The 19,142-nt window shown below is 42.4% G+C and overlaps 2 protein-coding genes across 2 annotated transcripts; one reads left to right on the forward strand and one right to left on the reverse strand.

The window, feature by feature from the left end:
- Positions 1-640: 640 nt before the first annotated feature.
- On the reverse strand, positions 641-4,917 carry ttc5 (tetratricopeptide repeat domain 5). The gene is given in 10 exon segments (XM_034205236.1): positions 641-1,351; positions 1,434-1,578; positions 1,660-1,874; positions 2,289-2,492; positions 2,578-2,669; positions 2,753-2,903; positions 3,208-3,285; positions 3,287-3,420; positions 3,515-3,647; positions 4,641-4,917. Coding segments are annotated over 10 exon segments (1,335 nt in total). The 5' UTR covers positions 4,704-4,917; the 3' UTR covers positions 641-1,231.
- A 393-nt stretch (positions 4,918-5,310) lies between these two features.
- Positions 5,311-14,225, forward strand: mettl3 (methyltransferase like 3). Its single transcript, XM_034205234.1, has 11 exons — positions 5,311-5,543; positions 8,037-8,224; positions 8,317-8,769; positions 9,542-9,717; positions 10,253-10,466; positions 10,548-10,735; positions 11,082-11,120; positions 11,550-11,658; positions 13,657-13,722; positions 13,821-13,933; positions 14,031-14,225. The coding sequence occupies exons 1-11, from the start codon at positions 5,444-5,446 to the stop codon at positions 14,140-14,142; spliced, it is 1,758 nt and encodes a 585-aa protein (XP_034061125.1). The 5' UTR covers positions 5,311-5,443; the 3' UTR covers positions 14,143-14,225.
- The last annotated feature ends 4,917 nt before the right edge of the window (positions 14,226-19,142 follow it).

Below are 19,142 nucleotides of genomic sequence, written 5' to 3' on the forward strand. Positions count from 1 at the left end.
ATAAATGAAATTAAACATGTTCCTGAAGTGATACAGTGCATATAATGCTACTAAATGAATAACAGTAGGTGGTCTATCATGCAAACACTAATGGTTGTTGTTGATTGGAAGCATAAGGAGACCCACTGAGGTCTAGACTTGAATATTTAGGGTAATGGGGCAGTTCGTTCAGTATGCTGGTTAACCAAGGTCGCATCAATAAGGGACATATTATAATTATTCTTTTTTAACAATGACATGATTATCATTGTAGTGAAACGTTGGCTTTTTGAACATAAGACATTTTGACATATCTAAGTTGGTAAGACACAGGTGTAAATAGACTTTCTCTCTCGTCTCTCTCTGTGTGTGTGTGTGTGTGTGTCTCTCGTCTCTGTGTGTCTCTCTCTTGTCTCTGTGTCTCTCGTGTCTCTCTGTGTTTGTCTCTCTCTCTCGTCTCTGTGTGTGTGTGTGTCTCTCTTTCTCTCGTCTCTCTCTCTGTGTTTGTCTCTCTCTCTCGTCTCTGTGTGTGTGTGTCTCTCTCTGTGTTTGTCTCTCTCTCTCGTCTCTGTGTGTGTGTGTCTCTCTCTGTGTGTCTCTCTCTCTCGTCTCTCTCTCTGTGTTTGTCTCTCTCTCTCTCGTCTCTGTGTGTGTGTGTCTCTCTCTTTCGTCTCTCTGTGTCTCGCTGTGTGTCTCTCTCTCTCACGTCTCTCTCTTGTCTCTCTGTGTGTCTCCATTTTAAAGTCCTGGTATTGTGCACACAGCTGAACCATAGGATATGTTCCTTAATACACCTGTTCTTTTCCTACTGAGAAGTGCCAAAGTGTCCGCCAGTAAAAAGCTATTTCTTCAAATAACAAATTACCATTATAGTCAATTATTTCTTTACATACATTTTTGGGGACTCCGATGCTGTTTTAAAACAACACGTAAACAACATATGAACGGTAAAATGATTTGCTCAGGGTAAAGTCATAAGTCTGACATCATAATAATCATCAAATGTTCATTCATTTACAAAAAAAGATCCCCGTGTTGTCTCCACAACAAGAGAGTACAAAAAAAGAATATTTATAAATATAAACAAAGTGTCTATCTAAAGACAAAGTAACAGGGTGACCTCTATTTACAAAACAACACATAAAACAGGCACGAACTTTGGAATATTAACACGTCCACAATCATCAGAACTTCAAAAATCCAGAAAAAAACCGATTGGTCCTCTTGCTGCACTTCCTGCTGCGGGTGCATCTCATTCGCTCTGGCGCGTGTAGCTCACGGAGGCGGCGATCTGACTTTGGACGTTTTGTTTCTTGCCGTTGACGATGAGGAGCAGCGGAGAGTCCACTCGGATACTTCTGAAGTCAAACGACTGCGGAGAGAGGAAATGTGAAAGTGAGACCTTTTAGAAAGACATGTATCTACAGTTTGAACCCTACACCTGAGACACTGACCTCATCTTTATGCGTTATGCTGTTTCGTTTGAGCTGCGGTTCAGGAATGACTACAGTGTCTCCGATCAGGACGCCCCAACTGTTCGCTGTGTTGTACACCATCACCACGATGCACGACTTCTCGCTGTCCACCATGCCAAACGTACTGGAGGGGAAAAAGAGGAAGATTTCATCTACTGCTCTCAAAATCAAGTGAGCTATTAATGAGAAATGAAGCTGCACTCACAAGGCCATGCGACCCTCAGAAGCCAGGCTGAACACCACCTTCCCCAGGGCGGCCACCCCGGCGTTGAGACCGTGCGTGAGGGAGGAAAGAGTCCGGGGCTCCAGGCTGCCGACGCGTCCTGTCGGGGATCGGAACTGAGGCGAGGAGCAGGGGCCCAGCGCCGACGTGTGGAGGTTAGAGAGCATCGTCCTTAACCTGCGCGCCTTCACCTTCCCCTGAGGAGAGGCAGAGACTGGAGGTCAGGGGCAAGACAAGAAATATACATGTGCTTTGCTGACACCTAGTGGTAGAAAAGTGTAGTCTTTTAGTTCATTTATTACTTCTTCGAGCTGTCATTTCAGTGTTAGTTCCCTCCCACGTTGATGTAGAATGCTCCATTATTTAAATTAAACATTTATAGTAACTTCATTTCAATGTTAAACTGAGGTTTTGATTTTCAAAGAGTCTACTAGCGCTATAATGGTTTCATGATAAATTATATAGGAAGAAAATGGATTAATTGATAACCATTTTGATTTAAAAACTTTGAGGCAAAAAATGCAAAACATTCCTGAGTTCCAGCTTCTCAAGCAGCTTCTATTTGCTGGTTTTCTTATTCTGCTATTACCGTAATGCGTTTTTCTCCATACCTTGTTCTGTATGAGTTCTGTGACTTTCCGCAGATACTCCAGCAGCTGCTTCTCTCTCACCCGAGCATCCTCCCAGCCCGGGTCCAGCGCCGCTGCTCGGGTGTAGCCGTCCAGCGCAGACCCGAACATCTCCTCGTACTGGAAGAGAGTGGCGCGGTTGTAATGCAGCTCAGGATAACACGAGGCAGCTCTGTCCACTTTCTCCTGCAAACGAGGAGGAGAGGACGAAAACATTAGTGCGAGAAGTGTCGATAGATTTGAACAAACACGCCTAGAGCTCAGTACTCACAGATTGTGCATAGGCACTCATAGCTTGTTGAGACAACTGTGGTTTCTGTCCGCTGGTGAAAAACAGGGACACGTTGGCATTTCCCAGGATGTCTGTCGAAACAAGAACTCATTTTTAGCATACATTAGTTTTCTCTCCTCCCTGCTCAATAGTAGAACCCAGACGCTCTACTCACACCAGGAGGTTCCGTCAGTGACGTCCAGCTGGACCGCTTCTCGGGCCAGGACCACGCTGTCCATCACGTGCTTGTTGTGTACGTCGCTGTTTGCCGTCGGCACCTGCCTCAGAACCATCGACAGGTTGCGTAGCGACACTTTGTTCTGACTCTACACAGGGGGAGATAAAGAGTAAGACACAGGACTTAATACGTTAACTATACATGATAGGGATAATTCCACAGGAGTTCTATTCATTCAGAAACAACCATACACAATTATACTGCTTGCATTAGTGCCAGAAATTCTAACTTTTGAAATACCTTGTGTATTACTGATTTGACTTTACGACTAAATCATAAAGGGGTTTCTTGTATTATGGCTTATTATGTATGAAAAGCAAAGGGGACAGAATGGAAGATTATGCCTCTCTGAGTTGAAGACATGACCTCCTCTCTTTCCGTCTTTAATGTACCTGTTGCAAGGCTCCTGTGAAGCAGTTCTTGGCCCCAGTCAGGTCTCCCTTCTTCCAGTACTGCTCCCCCAGTGTGTTCCCAGCCCTCCACCAGGCCGGGCTCCAGCTTCACGGCGCGGGAAAGGCACTCTTCGGCTACGGCGTTGAAGTCAGGTGACACGTTCAGGCACCTGCCCTTCTGCAGCAGGAACTCTACTTTGTGTTTTAACTGATCTGTGGGTGTTCGTTAACACAGAGGTACAGCGAGTGTGAATTAAATTCTGGAAATTAAAAGGCCCAAGTGCTTTTGTGTAAATATAACCCTTACCTTCTTTTTCCTCCAGCTTCTTCAGTGTCTTTTCCATCTCCTGTGCGACATCATTTTGTTTCCTCCCAGCTTCCTCCACACTGTGAGTCTCAAAATAGTGTTCTCTGAAATTATACAGGTCATCCACCAGCTCCTGTGATGCGAGGAAAAAAGATTGTGAATTCTTGACAGCAGTTAAAAATAGACCAAAGGCTCAGTTCTCTGCCTGCAGTGCAGTATTGAGTTAGAAAAAACGATGTCTTCTTTTATTTAATAAGTTGGTGGGACTATATGGCATAAAATAATATACCTGTAATTAACTAACCAATCCAAATTAAGTTGTAAACATCAATACATTCAAATGTACATCGTAAAAGTGTATTAAGTTATCAAAATACAGGAAACCTTCCATACAAAGTGGGAACAAAAGGTGGCCATAACCAGACAAAGAGGCTCTCATGACAGAAGCTTTAGAGTTGCATTATGGGAATTGTAGGATGCAGTTGTCTCGGTGCTTGACCCACATAAGAGTCAGATCCTTTGGTTTTGTGAAGCTTAGTGGAACTGCAATTCTCAAATTATTGAGTATCCCCAAATTAACAACTGCCAAATCATAGTTTTATAGAATTATTTTGTTGAGATGATTGTTAATGATGGGCATTTGTAAAAGGGGAAACGATATGTGCACCTGCCGTTGGACTCATGGTGTCTAACACAGGTTATTGATAAAGGATGATTTAGGAATGAACCTTGAACTGTCTTAATAAAACATCTGTAGTATCCATCCTTGTTGCATTAAGTCTAAAGTCACACTGACAACCTGGTGACTCAGCAAGAAGTGGATAGATAAGCTAATAATACACATTAGTCTGGTATCTGACTATCAAATAGGGTGACTGAAAAGCATATTCAACACGTAGAATAACATAAAACTGCACTCATACACCTGACGTAGTATTTTAAGTAAAGGAAAAAAACTAGACAAGGTATGTTAGCATCGCAGTTGTTATAGTAACAAGATGTCAAGCTAGCAAATTGAGATGCACACACAAGAAAACACGCTGAGATCCCGAGAAGTCAACCAAACAATAAGGCTTAGACACTTAGTGGATTTAAATATGAGTCTTATATTGTTGAAATAAATTACCGTCAACATTTGAAGCTCGTTTTTCTCTTTTACAGGCTCTCCACTCTTCTCCTCCTCCGCCATCTTTTCGTTAGCAGAAAAAAAGGCAGTTAGAAAAAAACAAAAAAGGCTGTTATCAAAAAAATAAAATAATTAAAAAATACGAAACAAGTATTTAGTCCAAGGTTATACAAATCAGATGATGACAGGAAACATTTATCTACCCAAATTGCACGAAAACAATGTATTTTAGCGCGAAGGAAATAGGCTTTTAATTTCACCGATAACGGAAGTTAGACAAGTCCGTCTCTGAAATGAACCCGACGGGAATATATGTTGTATTGGCTAAAATAAAGCTTTGAGTAAATGTTTGTAAAGGTATAATAATGTATGTATTTGTGAAATTCTTCACTTAATGATTTAAAGGGCTATATGAACTTATTTAGGTTTAAGAAAATGTATAAAGAATGATTAATTAGACAGTGTTGTGTTGATCTGTTTTGCTGATGGTGGATTGTTGTGTTGACTTTTGTGATTTTGATTCCATATTACTGTAAGTTTTTTTAAGCAGCTGTAACTGACAGATTTTTATTTATTTATTGATTTTAATAAGGGGGCAGGTACAATTAGATGTTCTTCTCCCTTCTCCTTTCCATTATTGACTGCCGGAACGTTTCTCACTCACGTTGCTGGTACGACACTTTCCCGCCTTGGACCATACATTATTCGCTCGCAACAAGGCGGGCCAGTGTTCCAACTTTAGTCTAAACACTGTTCATTGTGACAGGTATCGGTGCATTTAATATCGTTGGTTTTTGCTGGTGATGTCGGACACATGGAGCAGCATCCAGGCGCACAAGAAGCAGCTGGACTCTCTGCGGGAGAGGCTGCAGCGGCGGCGGAAAGACACGGCGCTGTCCTCCGGTAAGATCTCACCACGGAGCCTCTGTACTAGCCCCGGGCTGCACATACACATTGTGTTTGTTATTCGGTCATCGATTGAGTATTTTTCCGACAAGTTAACCAATTATAGTCTATAAATGGTCCATGATAAAGAAAAATGTGCATGTTTTGTTTAGCGAGGCTACAATACCTTCTTAAAATGTCCTTGTTGCAGAGTTTGTTAGAAAAAGTGTTGGGGACACTTTTTCAGATTTTAAAAACCACGCCTGCGCTCCTGCAAACAATACATGCATACTGTATATACATAATACATATGCTTAAAATACTTTTTGACAACAAGAGCAGTAACTATGCTACGCTGGTGCAAAGCTATTCTCTAATCAGTTATTACTGATATTAAACGTGTCACATGTACAAATGGCACCAATTGGTTTGACAGAAACACACGCAAACAGTGTACGATTCTTCGTGCACGATATTTTCAGAACATTTTAAAGAAATTATCTTAATGCAATGTGGTGGGGACAAAATTGGTCATTTCCAAAACATGTCCCCAGTATAACTCACGAGTATGCAACCTTAATCACTTGTTGAATTGCTACACTGAACGTTTTGCTTAACGGTTAATTGGGGTAAAGATATTTAGGCAGGGCCGGCCCTAGACTTTTGGGGGCCCTAAGCGAGCTTTGGCTTGAACTCTAGCGCGTTCTCACTACACACAACACGGAACCAACTTTTGTCTTATGATGTTAGCATAAGCACACATATTGTATAAATAAGCATGTAAACACCGTGGACCTAACCTCCTCTAGGGGGGTCCTCACCTCCTCTATGGGGGTCCGGGGGCATGCTCCCCCGGGAAGATTTTTTGTTTTAAATATTGAAGTTAAAAGCATCAATCTGGTGCACTTTGAGAGCAAAATTAAGAGATCTATGGATACATCTCTCAACACCCATATGAAACAGAACTGTAAGCAGATTTTTCTTTATGGATATTTTACAAATCACTTAAACTGTATTCTTGTTTTGTCATATAGTATTTCACAACTGTTTTTCATTTATTCTCTCTGGCTGTCCATCTCATAATGTTCACATAAAAACTAGCTGTCAATAGGAATATCATTCAAAGAATTATAATTTCTTGCAAAAAATCTGCCACAAAAAGAGGTTGCACATTTAAATTCAGGTGTTGTTATGGCAACGTCAGTAGCCAAACAGCCACATTTACTGCTGCAAATACATTCAAACATGCTGTCGACACGTAAAGCAGTGGCATGCCACCATTTCAGCTGACTTTTTCTCAGAAATACTGTCACATAACATCCATATATTTCAGTGCTAGGTTGATGCTTAGCTAAGTTAACTATGAAAACTTTAACTGACAGGACTCAGGATCAACTGTGTACTGTAAGGTAGCTTCTAGCTTCATGTCGAACAGTAAGTCAACATTTCCCAGAGAGCTTTCTTTGAAATCACCAGGTAACGCTAAAAAACATTACATTTAGATTGTATGACAAAGTATTCATTTAATATCTCTGGCTAGTTATAGCTACTTGCTACTTTAGCTTACCCCCGCGATTCAAAGTAACGTCAACGTAGCTGTAATTTATGCTTTGCTTACATGTTCGCATAACTTGGAAGTTTACTGACATTTACATACCTTGTTTACCTGTGGCTCTGGGGTTGTTGTGTGAGCCACCACTTGAGAATGTTCGTCTTTTTTAAGAAAAAGTTTTCTTATGTCCATCTTCAAAAACTCTGAGTCCGACTGACAGTTTATTTTAAACATTGTCACAGCTCACAGGATAGGTACCTGTCAGCCAATAAGACAGATGTTTATTTCCATTCAACTCTCAGGTTGGTCTGGTGTCTTGCCTCTGTTGCATTCACTGAACACGGGAAATTACAATCCTGCCGTCCTCTCTAGTGTCATGATGAGATTCAGGTAAAGCACGGTTAATATATTATATTATTGACTCAATAATATAATACATGACTTTGAGAGTAGGCAATCTAGGCATATTAGCAAAATTAATTAAACATACTTATCACGGCTACGGTGTACTGAGATCTTTTTCTTTTTTTTTTGCTAGGGGACCCCTTAGTGGCTGCGCGGCCCTAAGCGGTCGCTTATGTCGCTTAATGGGTCGGGCCGGCTCTGTATTTAGGGCTGCAACTAACGATTCAATTCATTATTGATTATATATTAGATTAATGGACTTACCTTTTCGTCAAAAATAATTACAGAAAATAGGGAAACATGTCCATACTAGTTTGTCCTGTTTAAGGTGATGTATTTTTAAATGTCTGTCTATTCAAATAATGAATATTATGTATAACAGAAAAAGCTGTAATTCTCCATATTTAGCGATAATTTTTCTGTAGATCTACTAATCGACTAGTTGACTCAGTTATGTCAGACTATGAATATAAGATAACTAAATTATCTTAAAACCTTTTTCCAGTACACATAAAACATGTCTGTAAGTAAGGATGTGATGTTGTCTCCACCAGACAGTGGAACCAGTGCGGAAGGTTCCACAGCCAGGAGTGACAGTCCGGCTCCGCCAGCTGCCCCCCCCTCTCAGGAGGAGACGGAGAGACCACCGGACCCTGAGCTGGAGAAGAGGCTGCTGGCGTATCTCTCTGATCTGAGTCTTCCAATGCCAACAGACTCCCTCGCCATCACAAATGAACTCAGTGTGAGTCTCTAAGTAAAGCAATGCTTGTGAAAATAGGTTTAGTTCTGTATCATATAAACAACTTCATGCTTTTAATTATTCTGTTTTTACAGTCTGAATCCACAGTCAGTCATGGCAGCATCCAGAGTCTCCTGCTTAAATTCTCGGCTCAGGAGCTCATCGAGGTCCGTCAGCCCGCCTCGGCCTCTTCCTCTTCAGCTTCCTCTCCCTCCATCGTGGTGTCAGTGGACCACACAAAGCTATGGGCTATGATCGGGACGGGGGCTGGAGCCCAGCGACCGGGAGTCAAGAGGAAAACAGAGGATCCAACGCACCACAAAAGAACTCCCGGTCTGTCGCCCGCCCTTCAGCGCTCGACTTCTCCTCCGCACTCCGCCTTCAGCTCGGTGACGCCGGCGGCCTCCACACAGCAGGCGGGGCCCTCGGCCTCAGGGAGCGGCGCCGACAAGAAGGGCCGGAACAGTAAAAGCCAGTCGTCTCACTTGGACATGGAGATAGAGAGCCTCCTGAACCAACAGTCAACTAAAGAGCAGCAGAGCAAGAAGGTAGGTGTCTCTTAGAGCAGTGGTTCCCAACCTTTTTTCCCAAGAGCCCCCCCAAATGACTCCTGTTGGAAGTTGCGCCCCCCACACACACACACACTATTGCACTATTGGAGTGACTTTGATGGTTATTGGACTCAGGATTAATTCATTTGGATTCCCGCTGTATGAAGAAATTAAAGGACGGCGCAAGTGGAAACAATTCACAAAGGGATTAAACTGTTGCTCAAAGTAAGCCGGATTTTGCCGATGTGTTTATGTGGATTCAAAAGTCGTAAATAATCTACAAAATGGAGGAGACCGATCTGATCGGAGCAACTGTGACAAATAATCCAACTGAAACCGGCATGGACAATGACTATGTTTTAAAAATGCGCTTATCCAGACAAGCCTGGTTTGGACACTTTATGGGCAGAAGAAACATTTATATTAAAGAAAGAATTATAAATGTCTCTCTTTTTATGCCTTTAATACTAACTTGAATTTGTATTAAAATTAATTAGTCAATTATTTTTTATATTTTATTGTAATGTAGAGACAAGGCTTTTAGTGACAATCATGTATTGCCTTACAATTATATGTAAAAAAATAAATAAAATGATATAAATATGATATTTGGCCTCAAATCATCTGAGGCCTGGCGCCTGCGATCTTTGGCGCCCCCCAGGTTGGGAACCACTGTCTTAGAGCTACCAGAATCATTGTAGAGTTACATTTACGTCAAAGCGAAGCCTAGAAGTTTGATTGCTGATATGTTGTGGGGTTTTTTGTGTAGGTGAGCAGAGAGATCCTGGAGCTGCTGAATGCCAGCACAGCGAAGGAGCAGTCCATCGTGGAAAAGTTCCGGTCACGCGGCCGAGCCCAGGTCCAAGAGTTCTGCGACCACGGGACCAAAGAGGAGTGTGGGCGCTCCGGAGACACACCGCAGCCCTGCACCAAGTTACACTTCCGGTCAGTGTTCCTCTGCATACTATAAACACCTTTCTCATCTCTATTTATGTCACCACGCGTGATACAATCCTTTTATCAGGATTCTGTTCAAAGCATTCAGCTGTTTTTCATCAATGTTTTTTCTGCCATCTCTTTACTACCACCTGCCAACTTGTATTTTCTACAAGAGAAATACTCTCATTGGCCTGGAGAGGTCACTATAATCAAGGCTTAACATACTACTTGTATTAGAAACACCAACACTTACTTGCCTGATGTTTATAAAGTCAATAAAGGTCTATATTTAAAACCTATTAAACAAACTAATACCTTGTTTAAGCATTCACAAGTAGACTCCGATTAAGAACGTTTGGGATAGAAATTGCAAAGTTCTGATTTAAAACTTTGCTGACATTTGCGCAGGGTCAAATATTTATATTTTCTTTCCTGTGTTTACATTTTTGTGCGTTTTTATGGCTGTTTAATCCAACCTGGAGTCATATGAAAAGACTGTTTATGCAGCCGGTTTACTTTGTGACGCATGTTTTCTCCACAGTCGCATCATCAACAAGCACACGGACGAGAGCCTGGGCGACTGCTCCTTCCTCAACACGTGCTTCCACATGGACACCTGCAAATACGTCCACTATGAGATCGACAGCCCTCCAGAGACAGAGGGGGGGCTCATGGGGCTCCAGGGTGGAAGCACGGAGCTGGGCCTGTGTGGAGGGGACGCCGACAACTCCGAGGGCAAACTGTTCCCCTCGCAGGTGAGGAAGAGAGAGGTGGGATGAGGGAGGAAGATGGGGTGAGGATAGCAGGATTAACAGAGATTGTGGTTCTTTGTGCAGTGGATCTGCTGCGATATCCGCTTCTTGGACGTCTCCATCCTCGGGAAGTTTGCCGTGGTGATGGCCGACCCCCCGTGGGACATCCACATGGAGCTGCCCTACGGGACGCTGACTGATGACGAGATGAGGAAGCTCCACATCCCCCTGCTGCAGGACGACGGCTTCCTCTTCCTCTGGGTCACCGGCAGGTAGCCAGGATCCTCGAGTGTCGTGATGTCCTTGAACTAGACGCTAACTCACCTGGTCGAAACCCCTTTTATTCTTGTCTTCAGCTTTTACCCCTGGAAACAATACATCATCTTTTTTTAATGGTAGCCGACAAAAAGCTGTAGGATATTCCCTTTGTGAAAGTGTCCCCGCCCCCAAAACGCCTTTCTCCACCACATTTACGAGTATAAGTGGGATTTATCATGTCTTACGATACGTAGTCCACAAAGTCTTTTTTTCTACAGTTTTTCGACATTGAAAAACATTTATCCAGATCAAATTGTGTCTGCTCCAACTCATCATCTGCACGTCTTCTCCTCTCTCAAGGGCGATGGAGCTGGGCAGAGAGTGTCTCAGTCTGTGGGGGTGAGTCTTCCTTTCTTAAGGACACCATTAGATTTAAATGTTGAAGTTTAGGAAATGCTCAATTTTATCCGTTATCTTAAGGGTGTGAAAAACATGAATTGATTCCGTTATCATATTTGTTTGTTGTCTCATTGAGTCGCTAGATGCTAACTGTTTGTGTTATTATTTAAATGCACTATGTTCATTGACACCATGATGGTTTGAAAAAGGACATTTGTTTAAAGGACAAGGTGTGTTTTACTCGTCATTCATAGCTAGAAAAGTCTGCTGTTGTCTTAAAAGACTTCTGTTAACTTTGATTTTTCGCAATTGCATTCATAGTAACAATTTAGAAGTGATGATAAAGGATTCCAGTCTTGAAAGTGCTTAAATTGTACCATCAAAGCTCGCTGCTGCTTTTTTATTCATGCACTTTTTTGCATATGTCAGCTACGATCGAGTTGACGAAATCATCTGGGTGAAGACCAACCAGCTTCAGAGAATCATCCGCACAGGGAGGACAGGCCATTGGCTGAACCACGGGAAGGAGCATTGTCTGGTGTGTTTGTCTTCCTCTGTTCTTATTTATCTTACAATCTGTTGATCTGCTTCTGTCAAACACTGAAGCTCAGCTTGAAGAATCTTGCCTCCAGGGGTTTCTAACTCTCGGCATGTTCCTTCTTGGTAAATAAGTCCGCCCCATAGTTAAAAAGTGTTCTTTGTTACGGCCCCTACACACGGCGGCGTGCGTTGCCGCTTCAACGCTTCTGCCCATTCACTTTGAATGGGGGGACGTCACGATTCACCGAACTGCATTGTGGGAGCAAAGCGTAACTTCTCTCGCGGTGCTCGCTGCAAAAGTAGAGCAATGTTCTACTTTTGACGCCTCGACGGAGGCGTCAGCCAATCGAATCATATGCCAGTACAAGCTCTAGCCAATCAAACCGCGTGCTTGTGTGTCTGGGGCGGGAGATTCATGTGATTGGTTGTTAGTCGAGTTTCAGCCCCCCCCCCCGCCGGCAAGCGACAACGCACGCCGCCGTGTGTAGTGTCCGTTATTGTGTGTCACAGTGTGCGAAAAAGTACACGTCCCACCGTCCGGGACGTGTTATTTACAATATTGGACAAGTAGATCTGTCAATTGACTTGTCCGGCGGACAAGTGACGTTTATTGGCAAATTATTGATACATTCAGTTTACAAAAGGCAGAACTCATTCGCAGATTGTACGTGTCCGCCATTGTTAGTTTAGAAATGTTAGTTTTGGTTCTGCTTGTCGATTCCTAAGGAAATGCATCTCGCCGCTTTCTGTACAGTTAGACGGGGGCGGGGCGGGAAGGGAAGTGAAGGGAAGTGTAGCACAGTGGCAGGGTTGGGAAGCAAAACTCGGTTCCGAGTAGGAACAAATAACCATTGTCCAGTACCGGGATTAATAAGACTTGTGAGGACAGGAGGCGAGGCCGAGCCCCGCGGACTGCAGCTCTCTCATGTGCTCCGTATCAGCTGATCGCTGCACGGTGCAGCTCAGCGTCTCTCTCTCTCTCTCTCTCTTTCTACACACAGCGGATCCGCTGCCTGTTTAACAGCCTCATCTTTGTCAAACTTTCTTATGTTCTTTCTCTAACACGTAGTGAAGGTTATTAAGCGTTTTAGCTCCTGTGTTGTTAATATTGACCGCCATTTCCTTTATGAAGTAAAGCAGCCTCCCTGTCTGTGTCCTCGCGCTGTCCTCACATCCCCGGACCCCCAGACTCGGAGGAGCACAGGGATGTCAGTATTGTTTATGAAGCAGGATATAGAAAGTACATTATTGAAATGAAAATACTATTTATTTACTTTTACAAACAGTGAGCAGCTGGGCAGCTGCAGCATGTGTATTGCAGGACATGTGTAAGCGTGCAAGCGTCTTTGAGTTGTAGAAAAGCGCTAGGCCTATAGGCTATAAATCTAATGTATTATTATTATTAGGCCTATGTGTTGGACATGTGTGGTTGGACTCTGTCTCACAGGCAGGTTGCAGTGTAACATCAGAGGAGACTGGGCCAATTGTTCATTCTCAAACTGCACCACTTGGAACTAACTAAACAATGCAGAGATTATTTTTATATAATTGTATTCAATAACCGTAAGAAATTGAACAGTATGAAGTGATTTGTAAATAGGAATACAGATTTGACTTAATGTTTTCATAAATATATTTTTCTCCCAGTTTGACTTATTTTGACCCTCTCAAAGAACCGGAATCGAGAACCGAAAATAACCGGAATCGAAAAGCAGAACCGGAAACGTTAAAATCCAAACGATACCCAACCCTATGTGTGATGCAGTAAAAGCTTACCGCTCACTTACGTTAGCGGTGTCGTAAAAACCGTGGGAAAATGTAAAATACGATGACGAAGAAGAAGATTCCAGTGGCCCCAATTTGTGTCCATTCTGGACAAGTGAAAAATGTATTCGGACAAGTAAATTGCCAAACTCGCTTGTCCATGGACAAGTACTCTCTAAAAACTTTTTCTCACACTGGTGTCTGAAATGTAAACACATTTGTTTCTCTTCAGGTGGGCGTGAAGGGAACCCCTCAGGGATTTAACCGCGGTTTGGACTGCGACGTCATTGTGGCAGAGGTAAATAAACATCTCCTCTCATACTGACTGTTGTAATGATTTTCTCCAGCCTGTAAAAGTGACCTCAGTTGATTTATATTCTGACTTTTCTTTTCCAGGTCCGCTCCACCAGTCACAAACCAGACGAGATCTACGGCATGATAGAGAGACTCTCTCCCGGCACGAGGAAGATTGAGCTTTTCGGGCGACCCCACAACGTCCAGCCCAACTGGTAACACACCCTTATGTAATCTTAAGGCAGAGTATCTAACTTCACAATTTGCATGTACTGATTCATCTTTTGTTCTCCTCCTCCTCTCCTCTCCTAGGGTAACTCTTGGAAACCAGCTCGACGGCATTCACCTTCTCGATCCTGACGTCGTGGCGCGGTTTAAGAGCTGCTACCCGGACGGCGTCATCTCCAAACCCAAAAACATGTAGTCTCACAGGTCTGGTTGAAGTTTGTCTGTATGCTGTTTTGTTTTTTTATACACTCATTTCGTAAATAAATGTTGTCAACAAGATGCATTGTCTGTTCATTTTGGAGCAATGTGTCCATCATATATGTACTTTACTGTCTGCGGCAAAACATGACATTCATCATAAAAAACAACAAGAGGACATTTGTAGTGTACATTTTTAGTTATTGTTTTTTTATTAAAGAATAGAGATACTTATCTTTTGACGTACTGGAGATTTAAAAAACGGAAAATGGCGTATTAATCGAGGGATATATGTTAAATTTCATTTTATGATTAGCGCTTACGGTTAATGTTCGACAAATACAGGAAAACTGTAGGAAGAAAATGATGTCAAATGCAACCAGGAGGTTTTTCTTTTGATAATAAAACAGCTTAAGCCAAACATTAGTGTAAAAATAAATGCAATTGCTTTCAAAAGTTAAATGAACAATCTGAAATCTGCAGTTTTTACAACAAAGTGAATCAAAAATGGGTCAAACAGTAAAAAAGAAGTGGTACACTTTCTGGTTGTGAATGCTGTAAACGAGTCTCTGATGTCTTCTCTCTCATCAGTATCATGTCTGTCAGGGCTCAACACTCTGCTTAGTGACAGATCTTAATGCAAAGATATGAAACCCAAGTCTGTTCCCATCTGTTCTCCGGTCCCTTGTTCAAGTCATCGAGAGTTCTTTGTTGGCAGCGAGCAAAGAGGGGTTAAATGCAAACTGTGGCTGTGCACAGCTTTCTAAAGGTGACGATAGATGCGCTTGTTCAGCTATCGGACGTCTGGCATGAATGGGAGACGGAACAACTGGAGTCCCTTTTATCTCCTCTGCGGCGCTCTGTCCTCCTCAGTAGGTGGCGTCCACTGCGTTGATGTTGCTGTCCAGCTGGTGTCGAAAAGACAGCCTGGCCTTGGTGGAGAAATAAATCTGGGAGCTCCGACTCAGGTTTCCCGCTCCTTCGCTGTCGCAGGAAGTCTTGGAGCACAGGCGGGGCTTCATCTCCTCGATGGGAACTGAGGCAAGGAAGATAGATAGAGAGTGAGGCTTTTTCATAGTGTAATATCACAAAATGGCTGTTCATTTGGTCTATATGTAGCGGTTCCTCACCTTCTGCTGGAGGGCAGTCCTTTCCCTTGCAGCGCTCTTTACAGCGTCTGTAGAAAGGAAAACACTGCAGCATCTTCACACCCATCGTAGAGAAGTCTGTAGAGAGAGAGGACAGAGATATAAGAGAGATCAAACAAATGGAGCAAAAATGTATGATATGGTTGTTTTAATACAAGAAGTCCCCTTTGAGAATGACAGTCTAAACCAGGGGTGTCAAAATACGATTTTGAATCGGCCGCGAGCCATTTTGAATCGGCCCTCAGCTAATTGTGTTAAGAGGCCCACTTTTCAAATAAATTCAGTCAATTAAAGCTGAAAACAAATGTTAGTTGATAAAAAAAGCCCAATAACTTATTTACATAGCAAGCTTGATATAAACTCTTCCTATATCCTCTTATTATAATCAATCTGAGGCTTCTGTTTTAAGGAATGAGCTGCTAACAAAACCCTCTGGAGAGCTCTGATGAAGGCTGTATTAAAGCATATTCAAGTATCAAACATAATTTAGATACATTTGATTGATTTTGCTCATTTATAACTTAACTTGTGAGGCAATATACCTCAACTCTAGTGAGTGGCCCAGACCTTTCTGTATTTTCTGTATAACGGTGAAAACAGTTTGAACACCCCTGGGTAGTAAACAGTTTGCTAAACCCAATGTTTTTCCCGTGATGCTCACTTCTTCTATAGCTGCCATTTAAGCATGTCTGAGTGCCCAAGCCAGCTGACGCTCTCTGTGTCATCACCAGGTCACAGTTTAATGTCATCATGATCCTGCCCCTAAGCGACGGGATATCCTAAAGTGACATTATCAATGAATGCCGCGGTGTCCCAGGAACGAGCCAATCAGTCAGTGTTTACAGCGCGAGCACGATCCTACACGCTGCTTAATCCTGGAGCAGGACGTCAATGAGCGACGGAGAAGTTATTAACCCTCTGCTGACAGCCAGATTACATAGAGGTCGTATGATGCAAGATATGACTAACAGCCTCCTGCTATTGTTTTCATTTGAATAAGTCTATAAACATTTGTTTCTGAACTTCCCTCCCCTCTCTCAGGCAGCAATTGTGCTTTCTATTCAGGGGTTGGAGTTCATTTCGGTTTATTATTTCCCTGAGAATTGATATTGAGAAGTGAAAGGTGTAAATCTGCTGTTTGTAATTGTGCTTTGGGGTAAAAGAAGAGTTGTCCTTCTAACTATCAAACTTGTATAACTTTAACATGGTCAAACGTCAATAGCCACAGAAACAGCTGCGTTGGTTGCAAGACGACCACAAAGAATTAAAAACATCGAAAAGATATTATGCAGAATAAGAAAAAGGACACTCTACAGAGAAACAAAAAATGACTACAATGTAACCCAAAACAACTACAAAAAGAATAAAAACAAATAAATGCAAGAAAATTACAAAAACTATAACTACAAGGTGTTTAAAAACTACAAATTAGACATAAACCAACCACAAATAGATGCGAAACAAATACTAGGAGACGCATAATTAATAACTAAAAGATTTACAAATGAACTAAGATTACATTTTAATGACTGAAAAGGGAAGTGAAATGACCACGAGGAGACATAGCGTCTGAAACAAACCACCCCCAGAAACCCCCCTTAGAGTGATAACGCACTGAGTGCCATTGTTCATTAATCACAGATAGGAAGATTTGGAGATCTGACGACAAACACTAAACGGGCATTGCAACACACGGAGATCACAGTGTGCGGCTGTTCTACTGTGTTTACTGCCGATTTCTCATGCTGCTTCACTCAGTGAGTCAGTTTCATGGAGACGTGACAGCTCTCACACACACACACACACACACACACACACACACACACACACACACACACACACACACACACACACACACACACACACACACACACACACAGTGTCACAGAGCATTTTGAAAACAAGCCACAGAGGAGGGTTGTTTCCTATAAGTGCCATCTCTAATTTCAGTGCATTCTCATCCAATTCTTTACCATCTAATGCACCACCCTTCTCCTTTTTACTCAGGTGTGTCCGTGAAACCCTATCCCATTTACAGACACAGTGAATCCTTTATTGTAAGGTCAATTAAAAGGTTCTGTGTGTGAAATGAGAACTCACAGTAAAGCACAATGTGAAGGAATGACAGTCAACAGACAACCCTTCCTACATTATACCAATTTGTCTTCTCCTATTACGCCCTAAATGCTTTACGTATAAATAACTCTGCCACCTTTTTCTCATAAATAAGAGCTCACCAAAACACACAGCATTAAGTCTCTGGTCAGTGGGGAGGAATTTTGGCCCCAGAGCATGATTGGCTGTGGGGGTCTGGCAGCCTGGAGGAGAAAAACAACCTCAGATGGCAAAACCGCGCTCATACACTACTCAGAAGGCAGAGGCAATAGCTTTCACCAGAGGGGAGAGGTGGAGAAGGAAGCTGTTCCTTGATCCCATTTCTTTATGTTTTTCTCTGATGGCTCCAGCCTGCAGCACCTGAATAATCCGGTTTCACTTGCTCAATCAGCTCCCTGATGAAGCTGAGAATTGTGCAATCCTTCTGCGAAACATTAGCAAGTGGCTTTTTGCTTGAGTTTCCCATATTTTGGAGTTTGTGCATGTGACAGGGAGAGTTAAGCGACTTACACGCGTTTACCCCAGCGTGATCCCTGCATTTTCTCCCTTTCTAAACCTCACACAGTCCACACTCAGCCCCTTATCTGCTCTTGTAAACAATGTTAAAGCAAGCAGCAGAGCACTGTTACAGTAATGTGATAATAATCTCCCCACAGCTCCACTTTTACGCTGAACTCCCCCTTCTCCACTCAGTCGGTCCCTGGGGTTTTATGAAAAAAGAAGTGCAGCCTTGTGTCACTGCCCACTACACAAAGCCTCATGCAAGCCTGCCAGTGAGAATGACGCGAACACTACATTTTTGCATGTATACCTGCCCAAGTGTGTCCATTAATAGCATTTTACAATCCTCATGTAATTATATTCATCACAGCCAATGGATGAAGCAGCTTTTGAGGTGCTTCTCTCTTGTAAGGGAGTTTATGAAAGTTACTCGGGCAGTTATTGGGAGTAAAACGTATTGTTAACTTTGTTAAAACAAATGCTAGGGTTCTCTCAGATTAGCACTCCAATGTTGTCCACCGTAACATGCCACTATAATGGGTAACACATGTTTAGTAGTGTAACTGAATTCATATTGCAGGAAACTAGAACATTGGCACAATACAGGCCAAAATATGCCCTGGAACAGACTGGATAATGCTTGTTTGAATGCCTTTTGCTACAAAATAAGTTGTTAAGACCAGTGAGGAGATGACAGTAAATGATAGTATTAAACAGTCAATAGAAGGTTTAATACTATCAGTCAGTCCGTTACAAATTTGCATAATACATCTTTTAAATCGTGGACACGACCAAAAGTCTGGATTACAGACAGAACACATAAAAGACCATTTTCTACTTCCAACCAAAAGTTCGATTATCCTTTCGTCCCAAGAAAAAAATACTATATCTTCCTCATTTTCTGACCCCACTGATAATTTGGCGTCAGTCCCTAATCTGGGATAGAGGATTTTTCTACACTGTTGAATATGAGAAACGAAGCTCCACCACTAGTTCTGTTATTTGTTGTTCTGTTTAACTTTAGTTGATAATTGCACTTTAAGGTGCAAAGAGTGAAGCGCCAGACAGGCTAATCCGAGTTTTCATCTAGAGCACTACGCGTCACTTATCTCACCCACTTCCTAATTAAACTATCAAAGACGGTTGTTGTTTACAACATTGAAGTATATAAAGTCGAAACATTTTTTTTTCTGCCTTTTTAATTGCCATGTAAAGCCAGAAGATTTTTTTTCTT

The sequence above is a fragment of the Gymnodraco acuticeps genome, unplaced genomic scaffold (genome assembly GCF_902827175.1).
Source record: "Gymnodraco acuticeps unplaced genomic scaffold, fGymAcu1.1, whole genome shotgun sequence".
NCBI lineage: Eukaryota > Metazoa > Chordata > Actinopteri > Perciformes > Bathydraconidae > Gymnodraco > Gymnodraco acuticeps.

Bases quoted from the DNA above. Each gene is read 5' to 3' on its own strand.
- mettl3 (XM_034205234.1), top strand. From the start codon at position 5,444: ATGTCGGACACATGGAGCAGCATCCAGGCGCACAAGAAGCAGCTGGAC. The intron at 8,225-8,316 runs GTGAGTCTCTAA...CTGTTTTTACAG, and splicing joins CCATCACAAATGAACTCAGT to TCTGAATCCACAGTCAGTCA. The intron at 11,121-11,549 runs GTGAGTCTTCCT...TGCATATGTCAG, and splicing joins GAGTGTCTCAGTCTGTGGGG to CTACGATCGAGTTGACGAAA.